This window comes from Mesoplodon mirus (genome assembly GCF_964341445.2).
Source record: "Mesoplodon mirus genome assembly, chromosome: 6".
NCBI classification, from domain to species: Eukaryota; Metazoa; Chordata; class Mammalia; order Artiodactyla; family Ziphiidae; genus Mesoplodon; species Mesoplodon mirus.
The window spans coordinates 54,717,694-54,736,073 of NC_138982.1; the positions used below are offsets into that span (position 1 = coordinate 54,717,694).

General features: G+C 34.5%; 1 protein-coding gene across 8 annotated transcripts in view; it reads right to left on the reverse strand.

Annotated features, from left to right (window-relative positions):
• Nucleotides 1–18,380, reverse strand: part of NAALADL2 (N-acetylated alpha-linked acidic dipeptidase like 2) — a 1,538,215-nt gene that overhangs the window by 629,471 nt on the left and 890,364 nt on the right. For all 8 annotated transcript variants that reach the window (XM_082624729.1, XM_082624727.1, XM_082624728.1 and 5 more), the window contains one exon: nt 13,067–13,340. In XM_082624729.1, coding sequence (XP_082480855.1) covers nt 13,067–13,340 — 274 coding nt within the window. The remainder of the gene's footprint in view (nt 1–13,066; nt 13,341–18,380) is intronic.

Here is an 18,380-nt window from a genome sequence, read left to right on the forward strand (position 1 = left end):
TGGAAGTTTTAGCCACAGCAATCAGATAAGAAATAGAAATAAAAGGAATCCAAATTGGGAAAGAAGAAGTCAAGCTGTCAGTCTTTGCAGATGACGTGATTCTATACATGGAGAATCCTAAAGATGCTACCAGAAAGCTACTAGAGCTAATCAATTAATTTGGTAAAGTAGCAGGATAAAAATTAATGCACAGAAATCTCTTGTATTCCTATACACTAATGATGAAAAATCTGAAAGAGAAATTAAGGAAATACTCCCATTAACCATGGCAACAAAAAGAATAAAATACTTAGGAATAAACCTACCTAAGGAGACAAAACCCCTATATGCAGTAAACTATAAGACACTGATGAAGGAAATTAAAGATGATACAACAGATGAAGAGATATACCCTGTTCTTGGATTGGAAGAAGCAACATTGTGAAAATGACTCTACTACCCAAAGCAATCTACAGATTCAGTGCAATCCCTATCAAACTACCAATGGCATTTTTCACAGAAGTAGGACTAAAAATTTCACAATTTGTATGGAAACACAAAGGATCCCGAATAGCCAAAGCAATCTTTAGAAAGAAAAATGGAGCTGGAAGAATCAGGCTTCCTGACTTCAGACTATACTACAAATCTACAGTAATCAAGACAACATGGTACTGGAACAAAAACAGAAATATAGATCAATGGAACAGGATAGAAATCCCAAAGGTAAACCCATGCACATATGGTCACCTTATCTTTGACAAAGGAGGCAAGTGTATACAATGGAGAAAAGACAGACTCTTCAATACGTAGTGCTGGGAAACTGGAAAGCTACGTGGAAAAGAATGAAATTAGAACACTCCCTAACACCATACTCAAAAGTAAATTCAAAATGGATTAAAGACCTTAATTTAAGGCCAGACACTATAAAACTCTTAGAGGAAAGCATAAGCAGGACACTCTATGACATAAATCACAGCAAGATCCTTTTTGACTCACCTCCTATAGAAATGGAAATAAAAACAAAAATAAACAAATTGGAGATAATGAAACTTAATAGATGCTGCACAGCAAAGGAAACCATAAACAAGACGAAAAGACAACCTTCAGAATTGGAAAAAATATTTGCAAATGAAACAACTGATGAAGGATTAATCTCTAAAATATGCAAGCAGTTCATACAGCTCAATATCAAAAAAACAGACAACACAATCCAAAATTGGGCAGAAGACCTGAATAGACATTTCTCCAAAGAAGATATACAGATTGCCAACAAGCACATGAAAGGATGCTCAACATCACTAATCATTAGAGAAATTCAAATCAAAACTACAATGAGGTATCACCTCACACCGTTCAGAATGGCCATCATGAAAAAATCTACAAACAATAAATTCTAGAGAGAGTATGAAGAAAAGGGAATGCTCCTACACTGTTAGTAGGAATGTAAATTGATACTGCCACTGTGGAGAACATTATGGAAGTTCCTTATGATACTAACAATAGAAGTACCATATGACCCAGCAATCCCAGTACTGGGCATATACCCTGAGAAAACCATAATTCAAAAAGATACATGTACCACAATGTTCAGTGCAGCACTATTTACAATTTCCAGGACATGGAGGCAACCTAAATGTCCATCAACAGATGAATGGATAAAGAAGATGTGTCACATATATACAGTGCAATATTACTCAGCCATAAGCAGAAACGGAATTGGCTTATTTGTAGTGAGGCGGGTGGACATAGAATTTGTCATACATAGTGAAGTAAGTCAGAAAGAGAAAAAACAAATACAGTATGCTAACACATATATATCACATCTAAAAAAAAAATTGGTTCTGAAGAACCTAGGGTCAGGACAGGAATAAAGACGTAGACATAGAGAATGGTCTTGAGGACACGGGGAGGGGGAAGGGTAAACTGAGACAAAGTGAGAGAGTGGCATTGACATACATACACTACCAAATGTAAAACAGAGAGCTAGTGGGAAGCAGCCACATGGCACAGAGAGATCAACGCAGTGCTTTGTGACCACCTAGGTGGGTGGGATAGGGAGGGTTGGAGGGAGATGCAAGAGGGAGAGGATATGAGGATATAAGTATATGTGTAGCTGATTCACTTTGTTATACAGCAGAAACTAACACAACAATGTAAGGCAATTATACTCCAATAAAGACGTTAAAAATAAATAAATAAATGTGGTGTTTCAACGTATAGGATATCTAAGTTGAGGTCTTGATAAAATGTTAGTGGTGGCAAATAGTGAGAGAATGGAGATGAAGAATCCAGACCTCTCGCTTCCCACCCTTCTCAGTCAGAGCTATAATGTACTTTAGCCAATTTTATACAAAGCGCCTCCACAGAAGACTCATTTGAAGAACATATGAATACCAACAAGAGATCGGTAAATCTAACTATTTAAGGAAACATTTCTGGCATGAAATATTTCCTTAGCCACTACTTTTATCTGCACCTATAAAAACTTTACTAGTAATATGTTTTGTGAGAATCCTTGGGATTAAAGTTTTGGTTACAAAAAAAAAAAAAAACTTTACTAATACTTTAAAACCCATTTCAAATGTTACCTCCCTGAGGAATTGTATTTGACTGTTGCCCACTTTTATGTGAACTTATCTTTTTACTTTGATTCCCAGAGTGACCTGTTTCTGCCTCTCTTAAGACTCACCTCTTTATGCATATATGTGTCTATCAGTTTCAATTTCAATTACAGGGTGATTTCCTCAGTAAAGGGTCCATCACACATTCATTCTCACCCAGGTGTCCTACATACATTGTTGGCTTATCTGTCTTGAATTGAAATGATTACAGTTTACAGTATCTCTCTAAAGTTAAGCTATACTTTCAAATGTATCTGCCAAGAAAACCTAATTGTTAAAGTTACTTCTGTCAGAATGGTTTTTGATCAAAATTTTGCTCCTATTAAAATGTGATTAAATCAGTGTCTTATTAATTTGATTTTTGAGTCTGCTGATACCATTACCATATAAATAATTATTGATCTACAATTTTAAAGCTCTATTAAAATAAATGGTCACATAATATTAATGATCACATTGTAAAAATGAGAGAATTCATATTTTCCATTTCAACTTTCGAAGCTATCTACTAATTATGACTCACTGATAACATCTTAAAGCAGAGATATTGTTCATTTGGTTATATTAATGAACATACTTTTCATATTTAGGAGAGTTTGGGGAAAAATCATACTGGTCTGAGAGTGTGTAGACCAGACTATGACTTTTTGTTTGTGTACATACCAGAAAAATATGGCAGTTACTAAAATACCAATTCTGTAAATGACATCAAAAATGGCAATTTCAATTAAAGAGCTCTTCAACTCATCTTCTATAAATAGCATATATAAACGATTAAACCATTTTAACATGTAAGAGTGTTTTATCCCACAAAAATATTCCCCCAAATGGGCATCGTTTTCTTAATTTATTTTGGTTTGTGTACTTTGAGGCTATGCATTAAAAGTCAATATTGACAGAAGTCTCAATGTTCTGACAGTTTGACAGGTGATAATAAAAATTATCTATTGTCTTCAAAGGATGTTTCTGAACCAGGTCCTTTCCAAAAGTCTTTCATATTTACCTTCAAGTAAACTGAAAATCACAGATGCAAGAAAGCATATTGAATTTTTATGAGACAAATCAATATACAATGATATGATAAAATGTCAAGCCATTTTTTCCAACCATTCTTATTGCTACAATGAACCTCTCTTTATTGCATGTATTCTGTCATGTTAGAAAACCGTCCACTTACCAGTTGGCATACCATGTTTAACTTATGTCCAGATATCAAGTATTAAGTCACATCTGAGTAGTCTTTGGAAATGCAAAGTGAACAGGAATGTAGGTGCTTGTTGAACTACTTACTCTATGTGTACCAGTTTTGCCCTAACACATAGAGGACTTCCTGACACATAGGAAAGAGAAAATGAGAGGTGCAGAGTGAAAGGAAACTAGCTCTGTTTTAATTATTGTTTTTACCAGAGAGAAATATTAAAAAGTCTACACATTAATTTTTATTTAAATTTTATATGCTAATTTTTGAACAAAGAACTTAAAAAACAACAATTGTCATAGAAAATCAAATATTTATACTTTGTTAAAAAAGAAAAAATATTGGCATGACAATAGACGAGCCACATAATAACAGCTAAGACGATACTGGTACACTTTAGAAACGAACAATACAATTATCTTCTATCCACTGTAAAATATGTGATTAGAAGGAATCATAAACCAAATAATTAGTAATGACTAAAAATCAAAACATTAAAAAGTGACATTCTATAGCACCAAATGTTCTATGGAAAAGTGGAGAGACTATTCTGAGAAGAAGCAACAGAAGAGAATAAACAAGAGAAATGAATAGGATTGTTATTTTCTGTAGTAAGCTAACTAAAATTAATAGAAAAATCACGGAAGGTAGCCAGGTCAGAGAAGTGTTTCTGGGGCCTTCTACCTGCTGGTGGCTTGGGTTCCATATTGAGGAATAATACAGGGCCATGTTTCTCTTCTACCTGAGGTAGCAAAAATTATTCATGCTTATGAAATGATGTATGCCTTGAAATTTTTCAGACTTGACATTTTCAACCAAATCAATCACTCTGAATCCTCTCAGTTTTCTCTAAGAGAGATTCTGAATGTACAGACTATTTGAAAAGCCTGCTTTGACTAAAACAGTAATTTTCTACTCAAAGTCAGAAATAGTAAACCCAAGCAGTTCTCATACTGACAAAATACAGGGTTATCAGAAATACTATTCATCTAAATACAAATTTTACTTTAGAAATTTACTACTACTTTATGTAATCTAGCTTTTGAATATTGTTCAAATTAAAGTGCTTATGTTTATTAAAAACTTGTAAAATCAGAATAACCTCCCATGTTTACTGTTATCCTTTCTAAAAAAACAGTATATTAGTAATGATGAAGAGTTCAAAATTCAAATATTATTAGTACTTTCTTAGTTCTTTTTGTTTCAAGTTCACTGAAGGGCTTTTCATCATAGACCTTATTATGAAAACCACAATGTATTAAAACACGAAAGCCAATGCTGCTTCCTCCCACCCTTGTGGCAGACATCACTAATCAATCCTTTCAAGCTCCTTCTCAAAATAGTATTCTAGCTAATAAAAACCAGTTAAGATGGGGTTGGCATAGGCATCCAGATATATAAAATATTAAGTATTTTAGTATTAAAAAGCTATCAATAATTTAAATAATATTCAGTTATTTAAAATATTTAATTACTAGAACAGCAGAAGAACTAATCAGTTAAATTAGACTCCCAACCGATCAGAAGGGACACCAGCAAGTGTGCTAAACTAGTATATCCCAACTGAATTCAGCATTAAGCATGAGACACACAATCCATTCTGCTGTCTTCAGTGTAAAAGGTCAGATAAAGGGATGACTTGTCAATTTTATCACTTTTTATTACTGTAATATAAACACATGCTGAAAAAATATTTGCTACTATGATATACTAAATGCAGTGCTTAATGGCACAGTGAATAATTTATTTTATTTGTGTACAGTGACCATGTTTTGAAAGCAGAAAAAACAAAGATAAGCCAGAGTAGTCACTTGTCTTGGCATATAGTAATCAGTTTTAACAACTTGTGAAATGTTTTATAATCTAACATAGAAAGCGCATCCATCTAAAGGAGAGAAAATTAAGTTAAAAAGTACTGTAATATAGAAATTTAACCAAAGTGAAGCAAAGTTCTGTCAGGATTACATTTCCATATTTACACCAATAATCTCCAAAGTCAACAGGCAAAATAATGCAAACCTGGGATAAGAATGTATACTAATTTAAGAAAACAAATTGTTGGGAAGAAAAAAATGCACTTTTTAAGGATTTTCTAGGTAATTTAGAAAAAAACAAGGTATGCATTAGAGATGAGGGTTGAAGCGTGTGCCTAGGTCTTGGCAAAGTGGAAAAAAAATCAGAAGTAGATCAGGGCAAGAGGTGGGTAATGGCAAGAGAGAGATAAGGGCAAGAGGAGGTTCACAGGGAACCCCAGCTGTTGGAAAACTGGAAATTGAATACAGAACCTTAGAAGGAGGTGGGGGGGGGAGGAAGAGAGAGAGAGAAAGAGAGAGGCAGGGAGGAAGAAAGAGAGAGAGAGGGATAGATCACATGCATGCACGTGTGTATTATAAGAAGGGTTAAATTGGACAGGGTTGTTATGATAAAAAAGGAAAAAGAAAATCAATACTTAACCATTTATGTCCTCTGTGCTTGACATTTTACCATGGAGATTACATCAGTTGTTTTCAGTCAATCTTCAGAACATTCATATTTCTCAATATTTCTGCCCACTATACAGATGAGGAAATGGAGTCTAGAATATTTAGGTAACTTGCTAGTTTTCATAGCAGGATGACACCATGCAGTTGTGTAATTGCTTACCTAACAGCAAGTTTCCCCTATTAGACTGCCAGCTACATGTGGGCAGTGTCCAAAGCTTTCTTATGGATCATTTTGCTCCTGTGATCAGCATAAAAAAGGGCACTCAGTATATACCTGCTAAATGTTGAGTGTTTTTTGTTACATTAGTGACAGCCAGCAGGCTAAATTCTATATCAGTCAGTTAATCTTTCAGTATCAAATTAAAATACAAGTTAAAACAGATTAATAATCAAAGGGTACTTTATTTAATAAATGATACTCAACTTATTAAGGTAAGGATATTGAAGGAGTTGCAAATTCTTTCAAGAGAATTCTTCCTGGAGACCATGAACATAATATGATAGAATTCTGCTTCCTTTAAAATCAACTATATTAATGTATTGAAATAGTGCATAAACCTAATGATCAACTTTTGCACAGATCTCTCTAGTTCTGAAAACACTGAATTTGCAGCATCCAATGAAATGAGGTAAATCTCATTTGTAAACTGTATACTGGCATTTTATGAAAATTAAACTATATATTAAATCTGCTAAGAAAGTTATGTTATCAAAACATTGTAAGTGGTATGCTTTAACTTATATTAAAACTAAAAATTCTGACCTAGAATTTTCTGTCAAACAACAATTATGGTGATTCAGAATCTTTAGAAGTAACTTCAGTCAAATTAGAAATCTGTAGTCAAGGGGCTTCTCTGGTGGTGCAGTGGTTGAGAATCTGCCTGCCAGTGCAGAGGACACGGGTTCCAGTCCTGGTCTGGGAAGATCCTACATGCCGTGGAGCAACTGGGCCCGTGAGCCACAACTATGGAGCCCACGCATCTGGAGCCTATGTTCCGCAACAAGAGAGGCCGCGACAGTGAGAGGCCCGCGCACCGCGATGAAGAGTGGCCCCCGCTTGCTGCAACTAGAGAAAGCCCTTGCACAGAAACGAAGACCCAACACAGCCCAAAATAAATAAATTAATTAATTAAAAAAAAAAAAGAAAACTGTAGTCAAACACTTTCTCACTCAAAATTCTATATTTCTGCTACTGAAGAGGGAGAAAAATAGTCCACTGTACTTTAACTGTTTAGGTGAATTCAACTATCTTTGTTGTAAACTTTTATTTCGTAAAATAGACTTTTATTCTTTCCCAGGAATAAGATGCAACCTCCCTAACAAATATTTCACTATGGACACTACGTTGTGATAGATCACTGTTTTATTTGTAAATGCTTCTATCTACAAAATTTTAAATCCATGAAAAATATATACCTTAAATATGTGGAAACTAATCCCATGGGCTATCTTGAAAAAAATAAAAAAGCAGCCAGCTTTGAAATTATTTTGTTAACTCAGTTACTGCACAGAGTTCGTGAAATCAGAAACAGAAGATCATATTAAACCAAGGGATTTTATGTAGTTTTTTTTAAGTGAATCACTTACATACAACTTTGTTCAAAGCCATTCATCTCACATTTGTGCACTGCTGACCAAAAGATGGATTCCACAAAAGAGGGGAGACAAATAAAATGCAAAATCCTTTTCAGCATTGAAAAACTGCTCGAAGCTCACATTTCTTTATTTGTGAGACAGTAGCCTCATCTTCATACCCAGACAATAATACAATTTCATTCTTTTCCTTTAGCTTTCTGATATTTTTATCTGTAACAGGAAGCATTCAGAGCTAAATACATATAGCTTTGCCTTCTGCCATAACACTGATAGGTTTGCCTTTGTTTGAGAATATTAAAAATAAAAGAGGAAGACAAAGTCTTCCTAGCCATGAGAAAATAGACATCTGATTACAAGTTATCCAAGGATTCCATGCAGCGATTATTTCCTCTTTAAGACTTTTTGACAAAATATTTGATGCAGTGTTCAGATTTCATGTGTTAAACTATGTCATGATATTTCACAAAACAAAGACAAGCAACGATCTTCAGGCCCAACTTGACATGATTTGCCATTCTGCATTCAAAAATAAAATACTTCATTTATTTTAGCTTTCAGTTTTAAATGAAAAATGTGGTCAGGGAATTATATTTATTTTATTATGTATTCATACGTAAGGCATTTTCCTCCCTAGTGATTAATATTTGTCATGTTAAATAGAAGACAGGAAGACTGTTTTCAGGCAATGTGGTAAACATTTGTACTCCAAATTTTATGATATGTAGTTCTGATATTTTCTTAATTTCTCCCATTTAAATGCATCTACTTTATACCAACTACTAATAAAAATAGCTAACATTTATTGAGTGCTTCTAAGTTCCAGGCCCTTGACATGGTTTCTATCATTTCTTCCTCACAACAATCATTTGAGGTACTATTACTATTCCCCTTATACAGATAAGGACTTTTGAGGCTTAGAGAATTGAAGCAACCAATCCACAGATGTGCAACTGGTAAGGAAGGTTGCTAGTCTGGGCTCCTGAACTATGTTTTCTGAGGAATGGGATAGTGAGAAGTGTATTGGTAACAATATGTTATGCACAGCTAATGAGTTGTTGAAAATGTTTCTTCATAAAACTGCATCACTTGGCTTGTCTTCCCGATACAAAATAATGCTTAACAGAAATAAAACTTCAAAATTTATAAAATGTATTGGAATAAAAATAAATCCCTTATTCAAAGTAAGAACATGGTAGACCCAATCTGACCAACCTATATTAAATACTAATTGTTCCCTTTGCTTTTCTGTACCTGTACTGGTTTCACAAAGGACAAAAGAAATAACTTCACAGGAATTACATAAAGCCATATATTCTATTTATAAAACTGACTAGACATTGCCAGCACTATCAATGTCTTTAACATTATGATGATATTATAGTTGATATTCCCCTTTAATAAAAATATAAATCACTGATTATTCCCTGAAGCTAACCTCACTCATGCTAAATTATTTATGTATCCATTTTAATATGTATTTTGCATCTGACAGGACAGCTCTCCTTAAGACCATTTTACTGACCCACCTGCCATTATGATGGGGTAAACAATGTCACCTTTCCAGCGCACAATGAATTACAAAATGTTGCAAAGTATGCCATCCATCATGCTGGCACTAAGTAGGTTTTCAAAGTAGATCTCAGATATCACAAATGCTGTTTAGACTGTTAGCAGAAAGCAAAAATTGGAAGCTTATACAAAACGGTCATATGATGAATGGACATGACAGCTCTTCAAAGAAAAAGGGCATGGCTCTTCTACAAATAATCTTGTCAAAAGCAAAAGTAGTGGGGAGCTTTGCTGGCAGTCAGACTAGAATAATTTAAGAACTTGCTAATGGCGCTGCCTGATAGAAATTCATGCAAATACAATGTACTCAAAATCAAAAAGTAGGTATGCCTGAGTCATCAGCAGCAACCTCTCAAGCTTGATTTGAATTGGGAAATAGTCTGAAGAGACACAGAAAATTCACCAGTGTCCTATTAATTAGAATATGCGAGTTTCAGTAATACACCTATCTAAAACATGTATATAAAATATATGCAAGTATTCTATATGCATATAAAATAGTTACCAAGAAATTGCTTTGCTTTTGAAAATTATAATACTAATATAGTAAAAGTTTAAAAAGTCAATATCACATTATGTCCTTTATTTATATAAATCTTTAAATTATTATGTACTTAGTGTAATAGATTTGAATTATTAACATAATTCTAAAAATACTTATTGCCAATGTTGTCATCTAATTTGCATGGTTAATTTCTTAAATTACATTCTTCAAATACAAAGTGTTTGTTTTATCCATAATTGCATTTTAGTTCCTTTAACATTATTCCCTTCTAACTAGGCCTAATATTTCACACATGGAATACACTTCTACATCTATAGCTAACTTTATTTCTCCCTTTTAATAGCTATATTATTTAAAATCTTTTTCAGCACTTTATTAAAAATGGTATTTTTTTAATTCAAATCTAGTTGTTTTTTTTTTTTTTTTTTTTTTTTTTTGCAGTACGCGGGCCTCTCACTGTTGTGGCCTCTCCCCTTGCGGAGCCCAGGCTCCAGACGCGCAGGCTCAGTGGCCATGGCTCATGGGCCCAGCCGCTCCGTGGCATGTGGGATCTTCCCGGACTGGGGCATGAACCCACGTCCCCTGCATCGGCAGGCGGACTCTCAACCACTGCGCCACCAGGGAAGCCCGAAATCTAGTTGATTTATAATATTATATTGGTTTCAGGTATGCAACATAGTGATTCAATATTTTTATAGATTATACTCCATTTAAACTTATTATAAAATATTGGCTATATTCCCTGTGCTGTACGATAGATCTTTGTAGCTTATTTACTTTATACATAGTAATTTGTATTTCTTAATCTCCTATCTTGCCCTTTGCCTTCCCTCTCCTCACTGGTAACCACTAGTTTGTTGTCTATATCTGTGAGTTTCTTTCTATTTTGTTATATTCATTCACTTTATTTTTTAGATTCCACACATAAGTGATAAAATAGAGTATTTGCCTTTCTCTGGCTGACATTTCACTAAGCATAATACTCTCCAGGTCCATCCATGTTGTTTCAAATGGCAAAATTTCACTTTTTATGGCTGAGTAATATTCCACTGTGTGTGGGCACCTGTGTGTGTGTGTGTAAAAAATTACACTGTTATGAACATTGGGGTGGGTGTATTTTTTTGAGTTAGTGTTTTTGTTTTCTTCGAATATATACCCAGAAGTGGAATTGCTCAGTCATGTGGTAATTCTGTTTTTAGTTTTTTGAGGAACCTCCATACTGTTTTCCATAGTGGCTGCACCAATTTGCATTCCTACCAAGATAATACTAGAGTTCCATGACTTATGACTTCGCAGACACTTAACTACTTCATGATTCTATAGTAGACCTTGGTTTTCTTTCATATGAAACGAAGAGAAAATTTAAACACATAACTGATAAGACAAATGTGTGAAAATCCCTCAGAGATATGGTTACACAGGAATATAAAACAAAAATCCCATGTGCCCAGGCGATTATTAAAGAGGTACACACGGAGGCAACTGAGACACAAGCTATAGTTCCACAGCTTTTCCATATCACCTCAGTCGAGGAATAATGAATGTTTGCCAGAGGAAACTGAAAAGAAAATAGATGGGGGTGATTCCAAGGATCCACTCAAGCTTCTGGGGTTTTGTTATTGTTCTGTGTTTTGGAAATGCTTTTGTTTAAGGAAGGAGATGACTGTGCTGTACTTGAATAAACCAGGATAAAGAGGAGCCTGGAAATGTGTGGGGCTTATGCAGGGTTGGGAGTCTAAAATATGTGGGGTAACTTTAGAATCTCGACTTGGGACCAAAGTTTCTGAACCGAAGAAAGAATGCTGGTGGCCTCCCTCTATTTCCATTAGTACACAAGTACTTTTCCATTATTGCCTATCAGACATAGTGTACATTCATCAAGTCAAATAATGAGTCCTACACTAGAAATATTACAGACATTTAATATTATGTTAACTTTTAATTAATAAAAAGGCTTTCAAGGTGGTGCTGGTTATATGCGGTTCTGCTAAATATCAGAGAACGTTATAACACAGAACAAGAAAAATGCCAAAGCAGTGGTTAACTGCTTCTCTTCATGCTGCACCCGAAAAAAATTTTTTTTTTTAATTGGGAACAAGCATGTATTTCTGCAATGTAACTTTAAGTAATTTAAATTAATCATCTTAATCAGAGTTAATAATAAGTTGGATTCTTAAAAATCTGTGCCAATAATAAATAATCAGAAACAGTATTTCATTCATATAAAATCTGTAGAAGAAATCAACAGTTTTATAAAAAAAACTGAATGTGTTTATTCAAATGAGATTTTTACATGGAGATGGAAAATTTGCCTATATAAAGGAAACTAGTGACCAATTAAATGCTATGGTATCTAACTGCTCTCTTGTCCTTACCATAGGCTAAGCTCTATCCTCCAAGATTTACATATATTAATTAATTTAATTCTCATAACAAGATTATGAAGATGGAACTATTATTATCCCCATTACAGAGATGAGAAAACTCAGCCCTATATGCTTAATTAACAGTGGTAATTGGGGATCTGAGATTTGAAACTAGTCCACGTGGCTCTAGAAGCTGTGCATTTAACCACAATGTCAAAAAACCACCAAATCAAAAAACCAGCTAACCCAGAAAGGCTAAAGCAATAATTCACACCTAGTCCCTTGTTTATATTTTCCATCATAAAGCAGACACACTGTATGTCAAATCTTAAATGTGTGAATAATCACATCAATTTTCCACTTCATTTCTTGTGTGCATACACAATTTCAAAACATAACTGCTTCTGTTTCTATTCTTTCTGTCCACATTGATCTATTAAAATTTGCCTCTTCAGAACCAAAGAACAAAATGAACTCACACTGTAAAGATTAGGCAAAATGTGAATGACTCAGTCACACACTCAACACTTTTAAATTAAATTCTTCTAACATGTCTTCACTTTCAAAATATGACAAGAAAAGGGTCAGGCAATTCAAATCTTCCTTCCCCTTTCCTGGCACCTCCACACTGAGAACATTTAATGGTTATTTTGGTATGTTGCTTCTTGCCAGTTTGTTCAATTTAGATGAAAGCTGTTGTTTTCTAATTTCATTTCACTGTAAATGACAGAGACAAATGGTCATATTACCTTGAGAGTTCCACTGGCAGAATAGGCTGCATATGAGTAGAGTGGATCTTGGCTGCTGTGTTGTCTGGCTTCTTCACCACAAGGCTGGCCATTAGGATGAAAGCACTGGCCACTGCTGCTTAGAGTCACTGAGCTGGGAGAAGGGCCTGGCAGGTTCAGCAGCACAGAATAATTTACAAACTGTACATCTTCTAGGCCCAAAGAAGTCCACTGAGTCTTAATCTTCTTTGAAATTTCTATGTCATTTTCACTTTTGTACAGTTGTACCAAATTTCTGAAAGAAATTTAAAAGACATATTCTAAAAAAAAAAGGAAATCTTTATTCTTTCAAGTTGTGGTGGTTCAGTATATGAACCATTATTAATAGATGTGGGATGTGAAATATGCATGAGACAGGACACTACACAAGAAATCCACAATTTGGTAGAGGTAATGAGCTTTATAGAAATTACACAAAATCAAAGCAGAATGAATTAAACTCAAATTAAGAACCAATAAAGGACTATGGGACTACAGAGAAGAGAATAATTAATACAAGATATTTCTTTTATTACTTCTGATCCTTCTATTGACAACAACATAATCTATTTAAAACTCAGCTCCAAACCTAGGAGTCATGTTGGTTGAGACAGTTCTGCACTGTAGTTAATATGATTACTTATAAAGCTATGTTATTAATACACAGCTATTGGTATTTTAAAAATGATTCAGAGGGAACTCTTCTGATACACATTACATGCCAAATTACATGATGCTATGAACATAATGATATGCAATAAAATCAGTATATTGTGGTAAAACCAACCACAGATTGTCAAACCAATATGAAGTTAATTTTTGTGTGTCCTTGCTGTGTAGTCTATATAATTATTCTTATACTTGTTCCATAACCCATACTGACACTATTTTTGCTTAGAACATCCTAGAAACCAGACAAGCTCTGTTTAAAAAATGCATAGAACCTAGAGAAGCATGAGATATGGGAAATTAAAAAAAATGAAAATTTAATAAAGTTTTGCTTTGTTTTGGGCTAGAATGCAAAGGAACCAGCTCTTTTTTCAGCAAAAATTTATCTTCCTATAAGCATTTTATTGCTATTCAAACTAATACCTAAGTGGATATTTTACTATAGTTGTCATTTTTGCCCATCAAATTATTTTTCTCACACATCCTTATTTTAGGACTCTATTTATTCAAGAACCCTCAAATGGAACATATTTGAAAAAAGAATAAGAAACAGGCACAATGGAAAAAAAAATACATAGGATGGTATAGGAAAACATTACTGGAGAAAAAAGGTCTGTTGACACAGTTTAAAACCTGGTGTATACAGGAAGGTGCAATGACAATTTACCAGTTGTTTCCTTTTTAAGGTTATTTCTATTCTTTAAAAAAAAATCTAATTTTACCAATCATCAGTGTCATGTAAATTTTATGGAAAAACTTATGGGAAGAATTCTACTTTTTATTCTGAATAATACTGGTCATCCTTGTATTTTTTTTCTTTTTTTGGTGGGGATGATTTTTGTGGTATAATTGACAAATGAAATTGTATATATTTAAAGTGTACAACATGATGATTTAATATACATGTATGGCGTGAAATGATTATCACAATCAAATTAACACATCCATCAACTCACGTTTGTTACTTAGTTGTGTGCCTGTGTGTGTTGAGACCACTTAAGATTTACTCTCTTGGCAAAATTCAAGAATGCAATAGTATTGTTAACTATAGTCACCATGCTATATGTTAGATTCTCAGAACTTATTCATCTTATAACTGAAGGCTTCTATTCTTTGATCAACATCTCCCCATTTCCCTCAACTCCCAGTCCCTGACAACTATGATTCTACCCTGTTTCCAAGAGTTTGACTTTTTTCTTTTAAGATTCAACATATAAGTGATATGATGCAGTCTCTGGCTTTCTTGGTCTGGCTTATTGCACTTATCACAGTGTTCTCTGAATTCATCTACATTGTCGCAAATGGCATGATCTCCTTCTTTAAGGCCGAATAATATTCCATTGTATATACATACCACTTTTCTTTATCCATTCATCTGTCCATGAACACTTAGGTTGTTTTCATACTTTGGCTATTGTGAATAATTTTGCAATAAACATGGAAGTGCAGATATCTCTTTTAGATACTGATTTCATTTTCTTTGGATATATACACAGAAGTAGTACAGCTGAATTGTGGTAGTTCTAGATTTAATTTTTTGAGGAACCTCTATACTATTCTCCATAATGGCTCTACCAGTTTACATTCCCACCAACAGTGTACAATTTTACCTTTTCTTCACACCCTCACCAGCATTTGCTATCTAGTCTTTTTTGACAGACCTCCTAACAGGTGTGAGGTGATATTTCATTGTGGTTTTGCTTTGTATTCCCCAATGATGTTGAGAACCTTTCACGTATCTATTGGTCATCTATATATCTTCTTTGGAGAAATATTAAGGTCCTTTGCCCAGTTTTTAACTGGATTGTTTGGGGTTTTCTTTTTGCTATTGAATTGTGTGAGTTTCTTATATATTTTAGATATTATCCCCTTATTAGTTATATGTTGGATATTTTCTCCTATTCCATAGGTTGCCTTTTTATTTTGTTAATCATTTCCTTTGCTGTGCATAAGCTTTTTAGTTTGATATAGTCCAACGTGTATATTTTTGCTTTGTGCCTATGCTTGTTGTCTTATAAAAAAAAAATTGCCAAGATCAATGTCAAGAACTATTCCTTTTTAGGAGTATTGCAGTTTTGGGTCTTAAATTTAAGTCCTTAATCCATTTCAAGTTAATATTTATGATGGAGTAAGATAGGGGTTTCTTTTGCATGTGTATATTGTTTTCCTCACACGATTTATTGAAGACACTATTCTTTCCCCATTGTGTTCTTGCCTCCTTGATCAAAAATTAATTGACCATATATATTGGGTTTATTTCTGGGCTCTCTATTCTGTTCCATTGACCTATTTTCTATGATTAAATTTTTTCATTGATCATTTTTGATCAAACAGATCATTGATGTGTTTTGATGACAAAATAATCTTTTGATCACTATAGCTTTGTAATATAGTTTGAAATCAACAAGTGTGATGTGTCCAGCTTTGTTCTTTTTTCTCAAGATTGCATTGGCTATTCAATGTCTTTTGTGGTCGCATACAGATTTTAGAAATGCCACTGGAATTTTGATAGGGATTACATTGAATCTGCAGATTGCTTTGGGTAGTGTGGACATTTTAACAATATTAATTCTTCAAATAAGAACATGAGATATCTTTCCATTGATTTGTGTCTTAATTTTTTTTTGTCAATGTCTTAAAGTTTTCAGTGTACAGGTCTTTCACCTCCTTGGTTAAATTTATTCCAAAGGATTTTATCCTTTATTCTAGGCTTCCAATTTGTTGGCTGATATTTGTTCATAGTAGTCTCTTAAGTTCCTTTGTATTTCTGTGGTGGCAGTTGTAATGTCTCCTCCTTTATCTCAGATTTTATTTGAGTCGTCTTTATTCTTAGTCTAGCTAAAGGTTTGTTGATGTTGTTTATCTTTTCAAACATACAGCTCATGGATCTTTTCCATTGCTTTTCTGGTCTCTATTTCATTGATTTCTCTTATTTCCTGACCTTTGTTATTCCCATCTTTCTGCTAACTTTGGGCTTAGTTTGTTTTCTTTCTACTTTCTTCATGTGTAAAGTTAGATTGCATATTTGAGATCTTTCTTTTTTTCTTAAAGTATTTATCTCTATAAACTTCTTTTTAAAACTGCCTTTGCTGCATCCCATAAGTGTTCATATGTTCTGTTCCATTTTTTCTCGAGATGTATTTTGATTTCCCTTTTGATTTCTTCCATGACACACTGGTTACTCAGGAGTATGTTGTTTAATTTCCATGTTTAAAATTTTTCCAGCTTTCTTCCTATTATTGAGCTCTAGTTTTATACCACTGTGGTCAGAAAAGATATTTGATACGATTTCATACTTCTTAAATTTGCTAAGTCTTGTTTTGTGACCTAAATTATGATCCATCCTGGAGATGTTCTTTGTGTGCTTGAAAAGAAGGTGTATTCTGTTGCTGTTGGGTAGAATATTTTGTATATGTCTGTTAGGTTCATTTGGTCTAAAGTGTAGTTCATATTCAGTATTTCCTTACTGATTTTCTGTCTGGATGATATATCCATTGTTTAAAGTTGGGTATTGGAGTCCCCAACTATTATTATATTGTTCAGATCTGTTAATGTTTGCTTAATATAGGTGCCATTGTTCAGTACCTATATATTTACAATTGTTACACACTCTTAATGAATCAATCCCTTTTTAATTACATAATGACGTTCTTTGTGTCTTTACAGTTTTTAAATTAAGTCTATTTTGTCTGATATAAGATTGTAGGGGTCCTCAGTGGCCAAGGTTGTGGCTGTACACAATAGCAGTGAGGGCTGTTTGGTAGCAAAGGCTGCTGGGGACTCCCCATCTCTTTTTCTCCCATGTAGTATGTTTTGGCTGAAGGGATCCCTCTTGGTGCCTGGTTGGCTTTCAGGGCTAGTACAGTGAGGGTGACATGGGTGTCTGATGAATCTACACCCATAGAGCAATCACAAAGCCAGGGTCTGGAGTACAGGTTCTTGTAGAGTGATAGCAGCTCCCAGGATCCAGGACATTGGTCAGCCTACAGTGGCAGTGACTCTATTGCCTAAGTCACAAGAACACATGGAATGACAGCTATATCCAGGTCTAAAGTGCAGGTATAGCAGAGTAGCCATGGCTCTGAGTTCTAGGGAATGTACACGGTTAAGGGGGTGGTGGCGGCCCTGGTTCTGGGGACTCTGCAACAGCAATTCTTTTGGGTGTGGGGAGGGACAGCAACATCTCCCTCTCCTGGGAGTCTGAAGCAGTGATGGCTTTTGGTTACCTCAGTGGTTAAAGCTGCTGGTATCCTCTAAGCATCAGGTCGTTGAAGTCCATGCCAATGAACATTTTGGGGCCTGCCACCATGAAAGCTGTGGGGAGTTTATGGCTGTCAGGGTGTTACGGTCCTAAGTGACAAGATTGTTAGGATCCTTCACAGAGCCAACCACTGGGGACCATGGTGGCATCCTCTGCATGGTTGATACCAGTAGCCTCCATCCTTCTTGGTTCCTAACCATCTTTGGATGTCCCAGCTAAACTGATCTCACCGATGCCCCTTTCTCTTTTTTTTTTTTTTTTTTTTTTAATCCACTGTGTTGCTATAGCCCTCCCAGACCTATTTTAGTGCCTGGGTATCTAATTTTTTTTCTTTTTTTGGTGGGGTGGGGAGGAGGGGTGAATACA